Below are 14,951 nucleotides of genomic sequence, written 5' to 3'. Positions count from 1 at the left end.
GTATGACTTGTTTGTTTGTAGAACAAGCTACACATCCTGCTCCTGTGCTCCCAGTGATCCAGATCCCATCTGCCCTCTGCACCTACTGACTCATCCCTATGCACCTACTGACTCATCCCTATGTTCATGTTAATTTAAAGAATTTTCATGGTGTTATATCATCTGTTATCACCCAAATGAGGATGGGTTCCCTGTTGAGTCTGGTTCCTCTCAAGGTTTCTTCCTATTGCCATCTCAGGGAGTTTTTCCTTGCCACTGTCGCCGTCATCCTTGGCTTGCTCATTAGAGAAATTTCATTCATTCATCTCGTTATTATCTAGACACATTTTTCTCACACATACACAATTTATTATTATTATTATTAATATTTTATTATTTTATTATTATTATTATTATTATTATTATTATTTTGAATTTCTTTCATCTTTGTGAAGCTGCTTTGAGACAATGACCATTGTTAAAAGCGCTATATAAATAAAATTGAATTGAATTTAATTGTAGTATTATTTTAAATTTCAAGATCAATTATGGCTTCAGGATCAATAATCTATCCATCCATCCATCCATCCATCCATCCATCCAGTTACATAATAATAGGTTTCATGATAGAAATGACAACAACATACCTAACGTACTAAATAGGATTAGTACATCTACTAATCCTACTTAGTACATTAGGTATGTTGTTGGCGTTCCAATTCATCACCGAGGTGTTATGTGGGGTTGAGGGGTTAAAGTAGGGCTCAAGTTCTCGGCGAAGAAGTTTGCTTTGTACACAGCAGAATTGAAGGTAATGAAGGCACAGTGTATATATATATATATAATTTTTTTTCTAAGTTTTTTTTTTTCTAAGTTTGTGTGACAGTAGAAGAACATGTAAATCTGTCTATCAGTGTTGTTTTTTTGATCATATCTTATTAATGCAAAGTTGTAGTTGCACTCAGTTGCGTTATAGTTGTTGCTACGTTTATTAATCTAAAATCAGGCAGTAACTCTTGATTTCTTTAATCTGATTGGTCAGGAAGTATTTCTTTATCTATAGCAGTTCCAGTTTTGTCCATTATTCTTATGTAAACGTACTTATTTATAATTGATTTCATTGCTATATTGACCAGAAAACTGTGTACACTCACCGTCCATTGATTTGATAATGCAGTTATCAAATCAATCATGCGGCAAAAAAAAATCATGCAGATTTAATGTTTCATGTAAAACCTAGTGATGGCTGTGTGTAAAAATCCAAGAAGATCAGTGCTTTCTGAGGTTCATCTAGTTCCAACAAGCATTTTACGGTTTAAGTGACTGCATGATTTGTATGGATTGCATTGCTGCCACATGATTGGCTGTTTGGATATAATTGCATAAATAGTCCTAAAACATAGTGTGTGTATCTGCTATATGTGTATATGTGCTATGTGTATTTATTTCTGCTGTAAGTACAGAATTATCTTATCAAACAACAATGAATGTATCTACAATCATTGGTGAGCTAGTGGTTACAGCAATCCAACACGATCTTATACAACAGTTCTACAAACATCATTCATAATCAATTATGATTTGTTTGATTTGTTATTTAACAAGTTATTTTGCTATGCCAACACATTTTCTTCTGTGGCTTGCAGAACTAACTATAACCATGACTGGCAGAGCTGGCGACTGACAATTAGTGTGATTAACAGGAGTGAAAGTAAATGGAGGTGGTGTATGGGTTTGGAATTCAGCCTTCTCAGTTAGAAGCTAACTTTTTAGCTTTTTGTCAATAAAAAAACACTGATGGTTTAGATATGATCGAAACTTCTAATGTAGAAGTTTTTTTTTAACGACATAATGTTATCAGATGTGTTTTCTTGCATCTTTCAATGTTTATCCGCGGGCAGACCATACAAACCTACTTTCACTCATGCTCCGACTGACAGTTAGTGTAATTAACGGTTGTAGAACTCCTGTGACGTGGAGTGATACATATAGTTAAACGTCCCAATGGCGATAATGTCCATTATCGCTATTTCGTGGAATGTCTCCCATCCAATCAGATTGCTCGGTCAAAACTAACTGTTGTATAAAACAGGAATACAACACTCCAGGACATGCTGCTGTATGAAAATAATCCGCCATATGATCCAATACTAGCACGCCCTATTCAGTTTTATTCCTCACTGGTGAAACAAACACTGCTCTACACTTCCACGTTTTTTTTTTTCTTTTTAAAAAACATTGCGTCATCTGCCAAAAGTGAGCAATAATCAATGACATCAATTACACAGACTTCATTGTATTTTGTTTTGATCTTTGTGCACATAACTGCAATATAGTTGAGTGACAACCATCGTTATAAACTAATTAAATGTCTCATTGGTGATGTCTGCTGGACAGAGTTATGATAAGTATGGAAAGATGACCTGCATGCTATTGATGTCTTGGCAATGCTTTTTTAAATAAACAGTCAGTGGGATCTGTTCACTGCTTACAAGCCTTAATCTAAATTTAGCAGCATGCTACAGGCTCATTGCGGCTTTGGAACAAGTGTACGATTACACATGTGAAAGCATATCTGTAAAATCATAACTCTATATACGCTCCATGTTCACCTTTAAGGATGCAAAAGGAAATCGCTGACGTGATTTGAGCTCAGCTCAGTTATTTAACGCACTGCTTACGGTTGGTAAAATGCTCTTTTAAATAAATGGACATTAATAAATTACAACATGACACAAGTGTTCATAAAAAATGCCTAATGTTTAGAAATGTGAAGGGGAAATGGTGTGTTGGTGGCATTCTAATTTTTCCATACATAATTCTTTCCGTAATGATTCACAAACATGGTATAGTGTAAATATATAGTACATGTAACATCTGCTGCACCATGGTTCATACTTGTACAATGGTAAATGTACTATATTATAGTATAGTAAAAATATTATATATGGTGGCATGGTTCTACAAATTATACACCAGGAAACCCTCACACATTAGTTCTACATGTTTATGTGCAATTATGGTAACACTTACTATATATAGTAACATCTGCAGTGCAATTTTACCTGATATGGTACCTTCTAAATTTTATTACACAATAGTTTGGTGAATACCTTAGTACTTATTGGCTACCATAGAGGCTACAAAAGTTTAGCAAGTGTCTAATTTGGTACTGCTGCGGCACCCAATAAGTACCATGGTATTCTCCAAAGTATTTTGGTAACCCCCACAGTACCCACTGAAGTGCCACTGCTCCTATGAGGGTGTTCACCAAAATGCAGTGGTACATACCATAGTACTAATACGGTACTCTGTAAAGTCCTATGGTACCTACCATGGGAATGTCTGAAGTATCAGGGTAATAGTATGGAATATTATGGTATGTACTCTAATTTACCACAGTAAACCACAGCACATAGTATATTTTCTTATAGAGATGAACATGACAAAAATATAACCAAGACAATATGAATTTTAACGCATAACATTTTTATTGTTATACACAAAATTTATCATTTTTATTTCAATCTCCAGAGTACAAATGTCACTGGGGCTTAAATATGCTTCAAACACCAAAAGTCATACCTTTCTTCTCCTCCAGTGGTAAAATTAATCTACAATAAAGGCTTTTTGCAGCTTCTATGATTAATCAATTGAATCAAATGTATGTTTTTTTTTGTATTACAATAGATTATTAAATTATTCATCCATAAAATAAATGTGCAAAACTTTAGAAAAATACCAACTCGGGTAACTGACTAACCTTTGTAAAAAGACAGTCAAACTGTTATTTATAAATGTTTGCCCTGTGCAATCGCTGTTCATTTTTAGAAAAATAATTATGCCCTTTACTTATGATTATTTAGTAAAATGATAAATCAACTGGGAAAACGTGAACAGAGGCCATATACATTGTAAAAGGTTTGTTGCACAACACATATTCACAAACATTATGATAAAAAAAAAAGTGAAATTAAATTGGTAAAATAGGTACCATGTAATGATTTATAGTTAATGATTTAGATATGTAAAGCACCATAAAAATAGATTTTCTTTTCTGTACATATGTATTCTAATATTGTTCTTGTAAACCTATTTAGAAGTTTATAATTTATAGAAGTTTTATTCTACTATATATTGTAATGTATATATTTCAGCTTGATTGCCTTCAAATTTTCAGAGCTATTTATATATTTATATATGTCGTAGATTTATACTGATCATCAGTGATACATTATAATATTCAGTAGGCACAGTTATAATGATTGTCCCTGCATTGCATTTTTGCCTAAACCACGAAGCTAGCAAATGAACGTTGCATACACAGCATGCTAGGAGAGATGAGGTACAATAAAGCGTGAAAGAAATCAACTTGTTCGTCTAAGCAGAGTCAAACAACGTATTTGTTCATCGGTACACGTGATGTACATCTCAAGAGACGTCCTTACTAAAACATTGGACTTAATGGTGGTACGTAGTGGACTTGACAATCAATTATGCAAAGCAATAATAATATAATAATAATAAAAACAAATACAGCATAGCTTATGCAAGCCCTTTTTATATTAATGTATTAAAACAATATTGATGCACTACTACTTCAAGAATAAATATGCCTTCTTTCATAACGATAAATGCACACAGATTTGGTAATAACTCCAATGAAATCACCACTCTGTGCCAGCAATAATGCAATAAAACAGTGGCACAATGTAGTGTTCCCTTGCTAAAGAATTAAGACAAGACCTGCATCTTTTTTTCTTTTTCTTCTTTTGCATTCCTCTGAGGTAAACAGTAGTTAAAGACTCTTTAATTGCAACACATTCGTCGTTCAATATATCGATACTTGAATTAACCGCTTCACACCTTGTGTTTATTACATGATTTTGATTCGTAATTCAATATTTCATGATACCAGTGATAACACTCTAGTAACTTTAAGTAAATATATAATGAACTGTGTTTATAATCTGTGGTAGGCCTATCAATTTATCCCTGAAAAAAATAATAATGAAGGATCGGCGCAAATGGCAAACCAGTAACACTAGCCAATAACAAGCATTTATGATTTTTGATGTGGAAGAGAGTGGATATCGCTTTCCTCTGAGTTACGCGGCCATGTGCTATCAAAAATTATGTTTAGCTGGCTTCACTTGTCTCCGATGAATCACATCTTAGCCTTGATCCTTCCCACTGGTAGCTGTGGTGTGTTAGTGCAGATAGTTAGTGTGTGGGACTTAACAATATCAATTATATTGTTATACAACTTAGTTATATATAGTTATGGGCAATTTATTTTGCTGGCTGATTGAATCGTAATAAATTCACGATTGTTATAACTGCATCAAATAATTTCAATTGTTAGCTGTTGAATTATGCTTCAACTGGATAATCAATCAAACCAGTACCCTGTCCCATTGAGTGTCACCAAAAAGAAAAGTTATGGAGGCATCAAAGAAGGGAAATGTAGTAACTTTACACTTTAACTTCTGATGCTTCAATTAAATTTACATTTCCAACAGTTGTAATGGTTTGTATTAAAACACAGATGTGAAGGGGTTAATTCAATACCAAATAGAGAATTTTTGAATATTCTGGTTTCTAACATGCAAACAAAGCTCAGCCCTTTACACCTAAACCATGTCTAAAAATACAATTTCATCTACTTTTCACTGCTCATTTGTAGGCATGTGCTGATAATTGGTTATATAATATTATGCATTATTGCTATTAAATTAAAGGAGTGTCAATTGAAAAGAAGCTACTTTGCTTGGTGCACTTTTCCCTGATACTGTAATGTCCTGCGTTTGGAAGTGTCATATTCTTATTTATTTCATTAACTATTTTAGGTTGCTTTAGAAGTTGTAATTTTATATTCTAAAATGGTCTAGCTATTTACAAAACCAAACCAAAAAAGAAAACAAACCAACAAAAATAGCATACTGTATTCTTTTTTGGAGAAATTACTGGTAATGATTTTGTAAACTAGGGCTGCACGATTTGATAAAAAAATATCTTAATATCTGCTTTATTTAACTATTAAATGTTAATTTTTTGTAATCAATCATATTTCTATAGGCATATAGGCTACCATCAGATACCTGGAGATATATAATCTTGTTAAGAGGATATTTGCTAATCTTTATTTATCAATTTAAAATTATATATATATATATATATATATATATATATATAATTTATATATATATATATATAAATATATATATATATATATATAAATATATTATATATATATTTATATATATAAATATTTATATATATATATATATATATACACATAAATTAGTGACAAACTCTTCACGACTGTGCGTATATTACCTGCCTTTTGGCATCAAATGAAAGCAGAGGTCCACAGTTTATGATTTCACTTTATATGCAATTAATTGTGCAGCACAATGATAAACTGATGAATTAAAACCATGATTATCCGCACGTGCCTATTCGTTTGCATGAATGTTGGCGCACCAAATCAAAAAACTTGCATGCATAGTAAGCAATGCTCAATTTGCAAATACGTACAGCATAAACACTTTCACCTCCTTTACATTTTAGTAAACAATACTCCTTCATGTGGCTTTGCGCATGGCATTACCTATTACAGTAGACAATCCTCTCCGTGTTAAACGTCATATCGCTTTTTCGTTTCCTTTGATTCTTTCGCAATCAATTATGGAACAAAGTGAGCTGTTGGCTAAAGGCCCTTGTATGGTGTGATAAATGTATTTAAAATATTGCACATTTTATACAATAGCATCCTCTTCTTTTTCTTTTGAAAACAAAAAAAAATCTACAGCAACATAGAAAGAAAAAACAACAAAGAGGGAACTGAAATACATTCTCGACTGAGTGCATGAGGACAACAGAAAGATGAATGAAAAGCCACCATGCAACAGAGCATGATCCTGCAAACAGACATGTGCTGATAATCAGTTATATGATATATCTCACACAATATTTAACACGCATCACATTATTGTTATGTGGAATATTTTCTGCCCAGGATAAACCCTGGAGAATATTGTCTGATAAATAATATTTAAAACAAAACTTTTTTGAAAGCAGTATTTTTATGTATTTTAATATCATAAAACTGAGATTATATCGAGCACATGCCTACCCACAGTTACAGTTACGCTTGTGTAATGCTATAAGACTGGCGATGGAGGCCGTGGTGCGTGTTCGTTTTTCTCTGACTAGCGTGGAAAGTCCACTGAACACATTCCTCTGGCACTGAGCATAAATCTCCCGAACCCGACACGTCAGACGGGGAAGAAACGAGGCAGCTGTTTGTGCCTGTCATGTAAAAGTGCACCGAACGTTTCCACACATAGTGGCCAGCTCGGATCAGCACACCCTAAACTCTTTCTCACACACATCTCTCCTTTTTTCCTCGTTGCATTTTTCTTTTTTTTTTCATTTTTCCTTTTTTCTAACAGTCAGTCGTTCACATGGCTTAACGAGCCATGAAAAAAGTTACGTTGTCCTCCAAAAGGCGTTCTTTTTTCCCCCAAAACTTCCTTTGTTGCTCCACGGCCAAAGACCAGCGCCAGTTTAATGTAACACCGTGTTATTTCCATGACTGAGGAATAAAAAGGAGTAGAAGGTTACAGCTTGCAGAGAAGAAAGAAATATTGTGTAGTGCTCCATTTTTACTTGGACTAGTATATGGAGAAAATATAAAACACATCTTAAAGGGCAAATTAGAATGACTGTCCCAATTAAAAGTCAGTCAAATGTTTTTCAAAAGTCAAAGTCAGAAGATTTTGAACAGTTTAAGTGTCTTACGTTTTATTACAGTTTGACAGTTTACTCATTATTACTTCCACAGATGTAAAGTATATAAATATATATAAATATTTGGACATAAAGTCTTTTCTTAATTGATTAGATTTTGATTGTTCCCATTAAATATAATTCCACGAATTTAAAACATTTATCAATCCACTAAGTAATAAAACATTAATCTTATGCTGGAAAATAATATATGATGAGATAGTCACTTGCAAGCAAGCCATTTTCCTATACCAGCAAAATGATATGTTTCATTCCTCCTATACTATAGTGATTTGACAACTATTAACCTTTTTTTTATTTAATAATAAATAATACAGGGGCATTCAAGTCAAAGGACTTTTAATTAAACACAATAACAGATTGCAGTTACCCTGCTACACTAATGCACTTAGCCCTGTGTTTCACTAGTGCTTGGATACTATCGAAGAAGTGCCTGCTTCATTTTTGGCCAAAGCATGTGAAACCGGCTTGGAGCAAGGTCAGGACTGCACAGGGGATGTGGCACTCCCAGCCGAGTTACTGTGATGTGCAAGTGGTGTTCGTAGATGATTGTGTGTACAGTTTGGACAGACAGCTGCGTCTCTCCTGCACACTGACATGTTATCTGTCGGTTCTCAAGGATCAGGCGTCTGATCACCTGCAGCAGGCTCTGAGCCACCTCACCCGGGACTGTCATTCCTATGGACGTACTGCCTTCTTTAAAATGTTTGCACCATTCAAATGTTTTACCTCATCACTGTACTGTGCTTGATTGATCTTCTGTAACCGAAATCCCAGTTTGACTTGAACGGCCCTCGTACATGTTATGCAGTGGAACATTTGTAAGACAGTATAGTTTCTGTTATCCTTTCATTATAACATCTATTATATTTACACTATTCAACATTTTTTTCTCCCCAAAAACACAACACCACAGATTGTCATTTTCCCATTTTACTCTTACCTAGAGACCTTGAAACCAAAAAAAAAACTTTTTTTTATCTGTTTATTTTTTAAACTCATCCACCATTCTGAAATTATGATGCATTTGAATAAACGTATTAATGTGCACCTTTTATTTAAAGGCATTTTAATATGAACAATTCTCGGTTCAATTATATCTTTTACATTATCAAGTCATTTAAAAATGTTAAAACATACAGGGTGGCTCTAAAGTCAGGATCCACAGGCATGTCTCCTTAAATTAAATTTCATATATATTCCAGCTGGTGACCGGAAACAATGCAGTGGTACATCTGATTCCTTGCTGATTCCCACTGAAGCCTTCTGTAGCTGGGAATGTAGGGAGCAGATTCATCATGTTTTTGGGGAGTGGGAAGATAATTTAGACTCTCGCAACAAGTGACTAGTAATAGGTCGTTCATGAACGATTTGTTCTTTTTGAACGAATCTTTAACATGACTCAGAAGAACGAGCAGTCTCGGAGAGTGATTTCGTTAATTTTCTACTGGGCGAGCATGTGCAAATCATCGCAAAACATCCGTAGATTATGTACAGAAATTAAGCGATTCTTTCTTAATGACTCTTCTATTCCGAGTTGTTTGTTCCTTTGTCATGTGACTCCCATAGACGCTATGCAGTTCAGTACACAGGAAACAGAAATGAACGATTCTCCTCAATGAGTCTTCAAGTCCCGAGTCGTTGGTTCCGTTCTCATGTGACTCCCATAGACGCTATGCGGTGCAATAGATTCAAAAGAACGAACGACTCTGGAAGATATGAGAGGTCAGCTACTTAATCTGTTTATTATAACATGTCCTTAGCTGCATTGTAATATTTTCATTACTGGAACTATAGACAAAATTTGTGTATGTAGATGTATTGGGGGTCTTTTTGAAGTTCTGATCAAAAGAACAAAATGAACTAAATGACTCAAAAAAAGATTCGTTCATTTTGATGAACGAGATTCAAGGAACAGAGTCACTAAAATGATTCACACTTCCCATCACTACAAGTTACACTAGCCAATCCGCTCAAATGGATAGTGCAGTCCTCCCACTCCCTTATCAAAAATCAGAAATCGGAGTGCCTTTGAAACTGACAATTGAAGATAGAATAAAACCAGACCCAACACCAGCTGACTTTTTTTCTTTAACCTCATGTGAAGTCAGTAGATTGTCAATTAGAATTGTCCCAGAAGAACTGTTTAAATAAAGGAAGGGAATCATCTTTGCATATAACAAAACCCCTTCTGATAATTTATCCTTTTAGCGTTCTGCTTAAAGTTTAGCGTTCTGCTTAAAGTTATCTACCAAAGAGGCTCTATATTTTCTTTTATTTTTTCTTTCCTTCTTTCTTTATTTTGGGGTATTTGTAAATGTATCAATACTTTTACCATAAAGTGACAACCATTTGGAAAAGGCCTATTTTTGCATGTGAAACAAAGCATTAATTCTTCTCCGATGAAAAAATGTGTTTTAAAAAAATATATATTATTATTTTTTTTTCCATTATTTGCCTTAGTGGATGTCAGCGATTTAAGAAATGTTCAATGTTCTTGTATTCAGTATTTACACAAGTGCTACAAAATCATTATATATATTTTTTAAAATACATTTTTGCCTTTGTATCCAGACATTTGGCCCACCCTGTAGATTGTTCAAAAACCTAAACCTGTAGCTGCACCTAATGTAACAGCCACTTTGTAGATGAACAGCCACTGTCTCTAGCCCATCTGTTGCTCTGCATAATTTATTACTCCCCTTTTCAACCCCATCCATCAATGTAAAGATCTAGTGCTGCTGACCAGATACTATTTGGATGGTGGATTATTCTCACAGCAGTGGCACTGATGTGTAAGTCGATCAGTCACCTTTAAACACCTGTGTCATAGTCCGCCAACCAAAAATATCCAGGCAACAACAAGCCTATGATCAGAAGAGCAGAGAACAATTATTACACACTGCATGAAAAAGTTGAGTTGAAGTATCTAACCGTTGACCTGCAGGGTTCACCATTAAATATCATAATTATGGGGGTCATTAACAAGTGCTTCTGCAGAAACTTTAGCCTTATTTGGACGGCATTAGTTTAACAAGAGGTGCAATTTCCTTCTTTTGCATATGCAGAAGTGTCCTGTTTATATCCATGTAATAACACATTGTCTACAACTGTTGTAAAAGAAAACTACTGTTATTTTAAAAAACAAAAAATTATTCATTATTTTTACATAAAAAAAAAAAAAATCTCAAAAAGATAAAAAATGATTGCGCTCCCAAGTGAAATAGCATTGACTCTACTTTCAGGAAGTCGCAAGTTTGATTATTGAAGATGCCACAAGTTTACAAGTACAAGAGGACATAACTGCCTGTTACTTGTGGACCTCAGGGTGTTACTGTTCTCCTGTTAATAACAGCAACACTAGCCAATTGTAGACATTTGTTCGAAAAGATTGGTTTGTCTTAAGTCTCACCGTTCCCAGTTGGTAGCTGTCCTATGATGGCAAGAACTACAGGAGCTAGTGCGCACTAGTTACTAGCTACCTTTCCAAACAACAGTACGGAAATAACAAATGTGTCTTTCTTTACTGATTAAAAAGACCATGTGTTCCTTTTTTAATGAACTGGCTTTCACTAAATTTGGTCTAACCAGTACCTCAGCTGAAAATGCACAAAAAGGTGTGACCTATTTTGGTGTAAAGGTTGCTCTGATATCATTGTAGCAAAGAGTCAAAATTTGTACGGAGATGTTCAAGTCAATCCGGGACTTTTGATTGTGCAAAACAACAGAACCCAGTTACGAGAGTAAAAACTACCTGTATTTATTTATACAGTATAACCCCCTGCTACACTTCATTGCACACTGCACTTCATCACAGTGTTTCACTAGTGCTTGGATACTCTCAAGACAGAAATTTTTCTCAGTACGCTGAAGCCATGATTGGACTGCCTCCCAGGAGCTCCTTTAATGGCCCAAATATGTGAAAACGGCTTGGAGAGAGGTCAGGACTGTACGGGGATGTGGCAGTCTCAGTCGAGTTCCTGTAAGTGGTGTTTAAAAATGATTGTGTGTACAGCTCCCACAGACAGATGCGTCTCTTCCCAAGTTAGGGACAAGTTGGGGACAAAATTTGTCGATCTCCAGTTACCGAATGTTCACAGGAAAAACTGTATTGGCTTTGAGACACTAAAGTACGGCCTCCTTTAACACCATTTAAATGTTTTACTTTATTCAACAAGAAATTTCATCACAAGTCCTGGTGTGACTCGAACGCCACTCATAAATACTTCTGATAAACCGTAAATGCTGGCACATCTGCATATGCAAATCACATTTTATTGATTCATGATCCAGAGAACTGTGATTACATTTCCAATAAATCACATTTAATATAAGTCAAGTTTTAGGATCAACAAGTTGTGTCTTACCTGAAACTACGGTGCGATCATGTCAAAAAGTGTACAAAAATAATGGCCAATCCAATATTTAAGAGCATCACCATGGCAACCAAAATAGGATTCGGACCCTGAAAATGTAAATTAGACAAATATTTAAACCAGAAGGAGCCATAATTCCTCAAAGGATATCTCACAAGGTGTGCTATATAATTTTTTTATTTTTTACACAGCAGAAGGGACAATGCTTACCGTATTATTTTCTAAAACCCCATTCGTGATCTCCACACTGGCTTTCTTGGTTTCAGCGAGACTCTTTGGTTTTATGCTGTCTTGTTTCCTGAGCTGTGTCTCTAGTTTTGGTGATGGTGACTGCGCTAACTTCGGAGGTGGTGGCATCCGAGCTAAACTGGACTGGGTCATTTCAGGCTCTTCATCCTCCGGTTCTTCAGGCGGAGGGATGGTCTTTTGTGTTTTCACGTAATAGCTATGATAAGCAGCGTGTAATTGGCCGTTTCCTGACGGTTCGTTGAGCTTGGGCGGCTTTGGTGGCGCAACTTCTTGAATTTTGATGGTGGGGGGAGCTTTGCTGATCTCAGATACGATGGTTGCTCTTTCGTCTTTGCTAATCCTGGGATATGTAGCGCTGTTGTCTTTGCTAATCTTCCGAGTTGCTGAACTGCTTTCTTTGCTGATTTTTCGTGTCACGCTGGTACTTGTTTGTTGAGTTTTCTTTGCTGGTGATAATGGAGGTGAGGGAGTTGGGCTGTGGCCAGGCGAGTGCGATGGAGTTGTGCCGCGGCGATAGAAAGGACTGCTTGATGATTTCTCTTTCTCCTCCTTCTTCTCCTCCACAGGTGGGGATTCTTTAATCTCCTCTACATGCTCGGTGAAATTTTGTTTAATGTACTCAAGGCCTGTAAGAGCAGGAACAGAAGATCGACATTAAACTGAAGCGTTAACACAGAAGTTCAAGAAAAGATTTCTACTGATGCTTTCATCTCAATCTGTGATTCACTGTGATTGCGTATTAAAGTGCAAGATGATGTGCACTTGGTGTTTTATTTCTTATTAATATGAATGTGGTACAGTTTTTACAGAGCAATATGTAAAAAAAAAACTGAGAACTTTATTTTCTAAAGAGTAAAGCTTGTTGTAGAGATATAGATATAAAAAACACAAATTATCTTGCCAAATTACAGACTCTGTACTGGTTTTAGAGCTGGTCCATAAATCAAAATCACTTTAAATTTAAAATGAATAATAAACAGTAACATACCCCATGGAAGGGCAATATGGTATTTCAGAGAATTATGACATCACAGAACGACCTAATCCTGTGTAATTTAATTATAACAAGGGTAACACTGAATGCTTGAAGAAATTAATGTCTTTTTTAATCATGATTGCATGCAGTTACTCAATAATAATCAGCGTATCAGTCTGTTTTTTTCAATTTATAAATAATATACAGTATATTAACATATTTATTATCTTTATCGTATTAGCCATCTTTTATTAATGTTCCAATGTGCAGTCCGATATGATTAAAAGCCTCAGTCTAATCTTCTGACCCTTCAAATGAACTAAGAGGCACAAACCTCATCCGGCTTGACATTGCCCCTGTGTGTGGAGCGAGCTTCATGTAGGCAAAGTTTGTCAAGGTTGGAATGAAAGAACTGGAGTGTCCTGCACGGAGCCCTGACCTCAACCCCACTGAACACCTTTGGGATGACCTGGAACGCCAATTGGACCCCAGGTTTTCCCGTTTGACGTTAGTGTCTGACCTTACTAATGCTCTTGTGGCTAATTGGGCACGAATTCCTGCAGCTACACTCACAAATCTAGGACGCCACCATCCCAGGAGAGTGTTATCAAAACCTTTGAAATTTTAGCAGAAACATACGAGTGCATTTTTTTTTTAAACTGATGGATTAAAATATGCTATGACCTGCAAAGATGGTTTAAGATCTATCCCTTACTAAAGAGGCAGCAGCATTCCTGTTCACGTACAATACAGGCTTCATGCACAGTCACTACAACTGAATGGATATAGAAATAAATAATAATCAATAGGAAGGCGAATAATGGCATACAGTACAAATCTCTTTGCTCCTACATGAGGGTATTTAAGTGGCCTTTTTCTGTAAAGTATGCACCTTGCACGAAAGGGTAGAGAATAGAATGAGAGAGAGAGAGGGAGGATAGAATAAAGAGGGGTTGAGGTCACATGTTCACAGGTCTGAGTGAAGGAATGGACAGCTGCTGTGAGTCAGGGACTCGATCGCCGTTCTGCAATTGCAGCCATTCCGACATGGCGATTTCAGATGTGGACGCAGCAGGCTCTGCTCTGCAGAAAGGTCACTGCTGTCATACACTTCTGTGCTAATCTAATGTAAATGTCAGTCGCACGTGCAGGTATTAATTCTTAGTGATGTTTATAGCATAATTTATGGGCGAGATTACAATAAACAAAAGAGGGCTGTCCAAACACAGGGTGTAATTCATCCAGCAGACATAAATATTCTTCTTCTTAAAGGGCAATTCCACTATTAAACACATTTCCATGTATATAAATATTTGCCATTTTATTGATTCTGGGTCTAATTTATTGGCTGGCTCTGTACTTTTGGAATTCCTGCAAGAACACTTTGCTAGAGTTGTTACACCAACTCTCCATTTTTTTTCTCACTCTCCATTCACCATCAATGTTCAGTCATATTAATGGGAAAACCAGTGCAAAAATTGTGGAGACTTTGGTTTTGCAAACGTTGGAATGCAATGCCGCTACAAGGTGGGGTATCTCATCTTGGCTAACCTTCA

At 35.6% G+C, this 14,951-nt stretch overlaps 1 protein-coding gene across 1 annotated transcript in view; it reads right to left on the bottom strand.

Moving 5' to 3' along the window:
- Positions 1-6,289: 6,289 nt before the first annotated feature.
- The window catches only part of jph1a (junctophilin 1a), a 44,323-nt gene continuing 35,661 nt past the window's right edge, over positions 6,290-14,951 (bottom strand). Inside the window, exons 4-6 of the mRNA XM_053487352.1 lie at positions 12,381-13,045; positions 12,162-12,259; positions 6,290-7,579 (exon numbers count right to left, since the gene is read on the bottom strand). Coding sequence (XP_053343327.1) covers positions 12,179-12,259; positions 12,381-13,045 — 746 coding nt within the window. The 3' untranslated portion in view covers positions 6,290-7,579; positions 12,162-12,178. The remainder of the gene's footprint in view (positions 7,580-12,161; positions 12,260-12,380; positions 13,046-14,951) is intronic.

This window comes from Clarias gariepinus, chromosome 26 (assembly GCF_024256425.1).
Source record: "Clarias gariepinus isolate MV-2021 ecotype Netherlands chromosome 26, CGAR_prim_01v2, whole genome shotgun sequence".
Lineage (NCBI taxonomy): Eukaryota > Metazoa > Chordata > Actinopteri > Siluriformes > Clariidae > Clarias > Clarias gariepinus.
The sequence above is the reverse complement of the archived record's forward strand: the minus strand, read 5'-3'. Positions and strand labels throughout refer to the sequence as shown.